The sequence below is a fragment of the Pristiophorus japonicus genome, chromosome 6 (genome assembly GCF_044704955.1).
Source record: "Pristiophorus japonicus isolate sPriJap1 chromosome 6, sPriJap1.hap1, whole genome shotgun sequence".
Classification (NCBI taxonomy): domain Eukaryota; kingdom Metazoa; phylum Chordata; class Chondrichthyes; family Pristiophoridae; genus Pristiophorus; species Pristiophorus japonicus.
Window position 1 is genome coordinate 68,809,746 of NC_091982.1, and position 8,441 is coordinate 68,818,186.

At 52.3% G+C, this 8,441-nt stretch overlaps 1 protein-coding gene across 4 annotated transcripts in view; it reads left to right on the top strand.

The window, feature by feature from the left end:
- Positions 1 to 8,441, top strand: part of arhgef6 (Rac/Cdc42 guanine nucleotide exchange factor (GEF) 6) — a 192,426-nt gene that overhangs the window by 102,460 nt on the left and 81,525 nt on the right. For all 4 annotated transcript variants that reach the window (XM_070882903.1, XM_070882905.1, XM_070882904.1 and 1 more), the window contains exon 7: positions 6,082 to 6,176. In XM_070882903.1, coding sequence (XP_070739004.1) covers positions 6,082 to 6,176 — 95 coding nt within the window. The remainder of the gene's footprint in view (positions 1 to 6,081; positions 6,177 to 8,441) is intronic.

The window sequence follows — 8,441 nt, forward strand, 5'->3', positions numbered from 1 at the left end:
AGCAGATGCTGACTGCTGTTAGCGGCGTATATTCTGAAGGGGCACAGACGAATTTTAAAGATATTACCTAATAAAACAATGCAGTGAAGCAGCGTTCTGTAGCCATTTGCCCATGTCCCTCAGAACCTGTGGTTAACGGAAAGCTACCAATCTCCGAGCTAAAATTAACAATTGACCCAACATCAATTGCCGTTTGCGGGAGAGAGTTCCAGACTTCTTCTACCTCTGTGTGTAGAAGTGTTTCCGAATTTCACTCCTGAAAGGCCTGGCCCTAATTTTTAGACTCTACCCCCAGCCCCAGACTCCCCAACCAGCAGATTGGGGCATTCCCAGTGCAGTACATAACAACATCAGAAATAGGAGCAGGAGTCGGCCATTCGGCCCCTCGAGCCTGCTCCACCATGTAATAAGATCGTGGCTGATCTTCGACCTCAACTCAACTTTCCTGCACTATCCCCTTATCCCTTGACTCCCTCAATATCCAAAAATGTTTCCTTCGGGCTGGAAAGTCTAGAACCAGGGGTCACAGTCGCAGGATAAGGGTCGGACATTTTGACAGGGTAGATGCTGAGAGGCTGTTTCCCCTCTGCCTGGAGAGTCTAGAACCAGGGGTCACAGTCTCAGAATAAGGAGTCGACCATTTAGGACTGAGATGAGGAGAAATTTCTTCACTCAGAGGGTGGTGAATCTTTGGAATTCTCTGCCCCAGAGGGATGACTGAGGGAGTGCCGCACTGTTGGAGGGGAGTTACTGAGGGAGCGCCACACTGCCAGAGGGGCAGTACTGAGGGAGTGCCGTACTGTCGGAGGGGCAGTAGTGAGGGAGCGCCGCACTGTCGGATGGGAGGTACTGAGGGAGCGCCGCACTGTCGGATGGGAGGTACTGAGGGAGGGGCAGTACTGAGGGAGTGCCGCACTGTTGGAGGGGAGGTACTGAGGGAGCGCCGCACTGTCGGAGGGGCAGTACTGAGGGAGTGCCGCACTGTCGGAGGGGCAGTAGTGAGGGAGTGCCGCACTGTCGGAGGGGCAGTAGTGAGGGAGCGCCGCATTGATGGAGGGGCAGTGCTGAGGGAGCGCCGCACTGTCGGCGGGGCAGTACTGAGGGAGTGTTGCACTGTCGGAGGGGCAGTACTGCGGGAGTGTTGCACTGTCGGAGAGGCAGTACTGATGGAGTGTTGCACTGTCGGAGGGGCAGTACTGAGGGAGTGCTGCACTGTCGGAGGTGCCGCCTTTCGGATGGGACGTTAAACCGAGGCCCTGTCTGCGCTCTCAGGTAGATGTAAAAGATCCCACAGCACTATTTTGAAGAAGAGCAGGGGAGTTATCCCCGGTGTCCTGGGCTAATATTTATCCCTAAATCAACATCACTGAAACAGATTATCTGGTCATTATCACATTGCTGTGTGTGGGAGCTTGCTGTGCGCAAATCGGCTGCCGTGTTTCCCACATTACAACAGTGACTACACTCCAAAAGCACTTCATTGGGTGTGAAGCAATTTGGGACATCCCGAGGTTGTGAATGGCGCTATAGAAATGCAAGTCTTTGTTTCACGCTGGACACGGCTCCATCAGTGCTGGCACCTTGCCCAAATATCCCTTTTCGATAAGCGATCCTGGACAATAACAGTCACAGGTTCTTCAGGACATGTCCCCAGGGTGCTGAGTAGAGGGAGAATCGGGTGATCACCTTCTCCCGTCCTACACTGCCACTATTCACACTTTCCCCAGTTCAGTCTCAGCAACTCCATTAGGCGATGGATCAAACATTCGCGCCAAACAAGGGCCAGGCAATGACCATCCCCAACAAGCGAGAGTCTAACCACCTCCCCTATATATACAACGGCTTTACCATCACCGAATCCCCCACCATCAACATCCCGGGGTCACCATTGACCAGAAACTTAACTGGACCAGCCACATAAATACTGTGGCTACAAGAGCAGGTCAGAGGCTGGGTATTCTGCAGCGAGTGTCTCACTTCCTGACTCCCCAAAGCCTTTCCATCATCTACAAGGCATAAGTCAGGAATGTGATGGAATACTCTCCACTTGCCTGGATGAGTGCAGCTCCAACAACACTCAAGAAGCTCGACACCATCCAGGACAAAGCAGCCCACTTGATTGGCATCCCATCCACCACCTTCTACATTCACTCCCTCCACCACCGGCGCACCGTGGCTGCAGTGTGCACCATCTACAAGATGCACTGCAGCAACTTCTTTAGCAGCACTTCCCAAATCAGCGACCTCTACCACCTAGAAGGACAAGGGCAGCAGGCGCATGGGAACACCACCACCTCCAAGTTCCCCTCCAAGTCACACACCATCCTGACTTGGAAATATATCGGCCGTTCCTTCATCGTCGCTGGGTCAGAATTCTGGAACTCCCTCCCTAACAGCAGTGTGGGAGCACCTTCACCACACGGACTGCAGCGGTTCAAGAAGGCGGCTCACCACCACCTTCTCCAGGGGCAATTAGGGATGGGCAATAAATGCCGGCCTTGCCAGCGATGCCCACGTCCCGGAGCGAGTAACGAAACAAACCTTGGGCCGTTTGAGCTGTGGAGAGCAGCACCAGACCGAGTGGGGGTTCGTCACACGGAAACATTGGGTGAGAGCTAGCTTCTAACTCATGAAGCTGTCGAAGGGCTACAAAAAGATTCTATGTGACCTACCCCATCTCTAGCAGGAGAATTTTCTTTATGCAATTCTCGCTTTAAAAAAAATTAATTCTCAGGATGTGAGCGTCGCTGGCAAGGCCGATGCTTATTGGCTGTCCCGAGTTGCCCTGAGAGAAAAGAGTGATGCAAACAGAGTGTCTCGCTGGGCCACTTCGGAGGGCAGTTAGGAGTCAGCCACCTTGGTGTGGGACGGGAGTCACTTATAGGCCCAGACCGGGTAAGGGCGGCAGGTTTCCTGCCCTGAAGGGCATCAGTGAATCAGATGGGTGTTTATAACAGTTTCATGGTTATTTATTGCAAACTAAATCTGGATTACTACACGAGTACATCATGAGCACATTGTCGGACCCTGTTAAAGATCAGGAGAGATGATTAACTGGTTTGTGTGGGATGCCCTTCCAGTATCGAGTGTGCGGCACCAGTGATTTCTCACCCTTTCCCCACACAGTGAAGACACAGAGCCTCCCCAGCTCCGCTGGGTGAGTTCCATGACCAACTCTAGACACGAGGTAGCCCACATTCTCACCCTCACCAGACTGATTCCTGGGATGGGGGATTGTCCTATGAGGAGAGATTGAGTAGACTAGGCCGATATTCTCTAGAGTTTAGAAGAATGAGAGGTGATCTCATTGAAACATACAAATTTCTTACAGGGCCTGACAGGGTAGATGCAGGGAGGATGTTTCCCCGGGCTGGGGAGTCTAGAACCAGGGGTCACTGTCTCAGGATAAGGGGTCGGCCATTTAGGACTGAGATGAGGAAAAATTTCTTCACTCAGAGGGTGGTAAATCTTTGGAATTCTCTGCCCCAGAGGCCTGTGGAGGTTGGGTCACTGAGTATATTCAAGGCTGAGATCGATAGAATTTTGGAGTCGAGGGGAATCAAGGGATATGGGGATCGGGCGGGAAAGTGGAGTTGAGGTCGAAGATCAGCCATGATCTTATTGCATGGCGGAGCAGGCTCGAGGGGCCGAATGGCCGACTTCTGCTCCTATTTCTGATGTTCTTATGTGCTGTCCGTTCTGGCTGGGAATTATCAAGAAACTGTTAGTAACAGCTTAGGCTTTATTAGGAGATTTTATATATTTCTAGTTTAGTATTTGTAATTGTTGGTCATTGTATGGAAATCTCAAATTCCAGCAGCCCGGTTACTTAAAAAAAATTGTTCCTGGGATGTGGGTGTCGTTGGCAAGGCCGGCATTTATTGCCCATCCCTAATTGCCCCTTGAGGTGGTGGTGAGCCGCTGCCTTGAACCGCTGCAGTCCGTGTGGTGAAGGTGCTCCCACAGTGCTGTTAGGGAGGGAGTTCCAGGATTGTGACCCAGCGACGATGAAGGAACGGCCGATATATTTCCAAGTCGGGATGGTGTGTGACTTGGAGGAGAACGTGGAGGTGATGGTGTTCCCATGCACCTGCTGCCCTTGTCCTTCTAGGCGGTAGAGGTTGTGGGTTTGGGAAGTGCTGCCGAAGAAGCCTTGGCGAGTTGCTGCAGTGCATCTTGTAGATGGTACACACTGCAGCCACGGTGCGCCGGTGGTGGAGGGAGTGAATGTTGAAGGTGGTGGATGGGGTGCCAATCAAGCAGGCTGCTTTGTCCTGGATGGTGTCGAGCTTCTTGAGTGTTGTTGGAGCTGCGCTCATCCAGGCAAGTGGAGAGTATTCCATTGCAGAATGAAGTCATCATGCTGGAGGCGAGGTTAGAGTTTGGCAGTCACTTTATCAGTGGCAGAATGTCGTGCTGCGCTGACTTGCTGCTTGTGTGTTTAAATCTGTGGATATTTTTAGAACGACTTACAGACGTCTGGTGTCCCTCAGCGAGTCTTCCAAGCAATAACATCAATCTGTAAAATAAAGCTCGACTTCTACACACAGACTGACTTGTGTTTGTAATTGTGTGTGGAGTGAGGGGAGAGAATGTTCCAGAACCTCACTGGCCGTGCAGGCAGACAGGCGGCATTCTCCCTGCCCCTCCCCCGGTGCCAGGGCTGCAAACCGGTCACATTTGGGGCGAGTCAGGGGCCACATGTGACTGTTGGCCACAGCAGAGGTTTAAACACCATCTCTGCGCTCTGCCAGCATTTCAGAGCAGTGACTACTGCCTCAAGCAACATTCAATAAACCCGCTGGATCAGTAACAGAACATTTCAGAATTGCAGGGGACACAGCAGCCGCGATTGTCAATATGAAATGAAGTTTCCTGTTTCCCGCACCACGCGTCACGTTTTGTTGCTTGTCATTGCTGTTTTACTCGAGCAAGGATCCTATTCTCGGTACAGGCCACACTAACAGTTGGACAGTCAGCGTCAGCACAGGCCCAATGGGCCGAATGGCCTCCCTCTGCTGCAGTTTCTGTGAAGCAAATCCTGTTAATCTGCATGGGCAGCTACAGTTATTCGAGGCTTGTGTCCGAGTGGTTCGTTCATAGGTGGAGCGCACAACGTTTCCGGTAATGCGCTTTTCCAGAGATTAAATATTATGCTTCGTTTTGGGGGAAGGGGAAAGGGTGAGATTTATGCGTGGCATTTAACAGGGCTCTGGGGAAAGAGCGGAGGGGCGGGGGAGTGGGTCGAATTGGATTGGTCCACCAGAGGTCCACGATGGGCCGAATGACCTCCTTGAGTGCTATAAGATTCTATACAGGTGCGACGTCCAAAATCCGGACATCGGGCCGATCCATGGCGGGGTGGTCTGGATACCGGGAAATGTTCCGAAATCCGGACTCCCCCTGCCCCGGCCACTCGTCCCATCTCCCCCCATCCTGGCCACCGCCCCCCCCTCCCCCCCCACATCAGCCCCCACTCCCCCGCCTCGGCCCACCCTCTATCTCTCTCTCTCTCCCCCCCCCCCCCACCCCGCCTCAGCCTCGCCCTCCCCCCTTCCCCTCGCCTCGGCTACCCCCCGCCCCGACCCGACCTTCCCCCAACCCCCTCCCCCCTCCCCCATCAACCTGGCCTTGGCCCGACCTCGGCCCCACGGCCCACCCTCCCCCTACCCCAGCCTTAGCGACCCAACTGACCCCCCCTCCCCCTCCCCCCACCCCCGGCCCAGGCAAAAACGTTCCGAAATCTGGAAATACCCGGAACGGATCGATCCTGAGGTTTCCAGATTTCGGGCGTCACACCTGTTATTAGTCAAAAATAACATTCTATTTATACAGGAATCTACCTTATTTGGATGTACCGAGTAATTAAAATATAACAGATTATAAACACTGTGGCTGAACCTGACAGTAATTCGCTCCATTTCTGCAGGAAGGTGCCAGAAACCTTCATTCTAAAAGGTAGATGAGTAACTCAGAGCATGTTAGCTTTCGTTTGTACTGGAAAATGAAATCAATATCGATCCTTGGACCATCCGTGGATTGCTACATTAACATTTTATAAATGTCTTTTTCTTCCCAAAGGTTATACAGAATATTTTGGACAATGAACGAGATTATGCGAAGGAGCTCCAGGTCCTGCTCAACACCTACCTGAGGTTATTGCAGGCCAGTGACAAGTTAGTGTCCCAACTCCCCCCCCCCTCACCTCACCCCCTCCCTATCTCTGTAACCTCCTCCAGCCCCTACGTCCCTCCCTATCTCTGTAACCCCCTCCAGCCCCTCCCTATCTCTGTAACCTCCTCCAGCCCTACATCTCTCCCTATCTCAGTAACCATCTCCAGCCCTACACCCCTTCCTATCTCTGTAACCTCCTCCAGCCCCTACACCCCTCCCTATCTCTGTAACCCCCTCCAGCCCCTACATCCCTCCCTATCTCTGTAACCTCCTCCAGCTCCTACACCCCTCCCTATCTCTGTAATCTCCAGCCCCTACACCCCTCCCTATCTCTGTAACCCCCTCCAGCCCCTACACCCCTCCCTATCTCTGTAACCCCCTCCAGCCCCTACATCCCTCCCTATCTCTGTAACCTCCTCCAGCCCCTACACCCCTCCCTATCTCTGTAACCCCCTCCAGCCCCTACACCCCTTCCTATCTCTGTAACCTCCTCCAGCCCCTACACCCCTCCCTATCTCTGTAACCCCCTCCAGCCCCTACATCCGTCCCTATCTCTGTAACTTCCTCCAGCCCTACACCCCTCCCTATCTCTGTAACTTCCTTCAGCCCCACAACTCCCCGAAATATCTGCGCTCCTCCAATTCTGGTCTCATGCACATCCCCTGATTTGGTGGCCGTGCCTTCAGCTGCCTGGGCCCCAAACTCCTGAATTCCCTCCGTAAATCTCTCAGGCTCCTTAACACCTCCCTCTTTGACCCAAGCTTTTGGTCGCCTGTCCTAATATCTCCTTGTGTGATGCGGTGTCAAATTTTATTTGATCACGCTCCTGTGAAGCGCCGTTTCACTACGTTAAAGGCACTATATAAATATACGTTGTTGTTGTAGGACAGTCTTGCCGATGATACTGTGTTTCGAGCAGTGTGATTTTCAGCTTGATTTCATCGTAACTCGATACAGATCAGAAGGCGATGGAGACTATCCAGCAGCCTAACACCTAATATCTGATTGATAGGAACAGCTCTCTCACAGGGGCTTGATTTGTGATCTTCAATCTCACATCATTTACAGTCCTGTTGTTTTGTTGTGACTGGCCCAGGATCCACTCCAACTCTCCCGAGTGTTTGTTACAGTAACACTTCCTCAACTATCTCCCTTCCAATTAGCCCCCGCTCGCTCCATGGGTCTCTGACAACACAACAACATCAGAATTAGGAGCTGGAGTTGGCCATTCGGCCCCTCGAGCCTGCTCCGCCATTCAGTAAGATCATGGCTGATCGTCGCCCTCACCTCCACTTTCCCGCTCGATCCCCATATTCCTTGATTCCCCCAGAGTCCAAAAATCTATCGATCTCAGCCTTGAATATGCTCAATGATTCAGCCTCCACAGCCCTCTGGGACAGAGAATTCCAAAGATTCACCACCCTCTGAGTGAAGAAATTCCTTCTCATCTCAGTCCTAAATGACCGACCCCTTATCCTGAGACAGTGACCCCTGGTTCTAAACTCCCCAGCCCGGGGGAAACATCCTCTCAGCATCTACCCTATCAATCCCCCTCAGAATCTTGTATGTTTCAATGAGATCACCCCTCATTCTTCTAAACTCCAGAGAGTATCGGCCCATTCTACACAATCTCTCCTCATAGGACAACCCTCTCATCCCAGGAATCAATCTAGTGAACCTTCATTGCACCGCCTGCAAGGCAAATGTATCCTTCCTCAGATAAGGAGACCCAAACTGTGCACAGTACTCCAGGTGTGGTCTCACCAGGGCCCTGTACAATTGCAGCAAGACTTCCTTACTCTTATACCCCAACACACTTGCAATAAACGACAACATGCCATTTGCCTTCCTTATTGCACGCTGTACCTGCATGCTAACTCTCTTCATGTATCCGCTCTATCACCAAGACTGTCTGCTTCCATCTCCGTAACATCGCCCATCTCCGCCCCTGCCTCAGCTCATCCGCTGCTGAAGCCTTCATCCGTGCCTTTGTTACCTCTGGTCTTGACGATTCCAACGCACTCCTGGCTGGCCTCCCATCTTCTACCCTCCGTTAACTTCAGCCTGTCCAAAACTCTGCTGCTCGTGTCCTAACTCGCAACGCATCCCATTCACCCAGATTTTGATTAATAACGCTCCCGTGAAACGCCTTGGGACTTGTGCTACGTTGAAGTGGTTATATAAATACAAGCTGTTGTGTTTGCAATCCTGCCCGATCTGTCGGAGCATCTTCCTGCCCCAAAGCTCCCCGTGGCCCACCCTTGGAG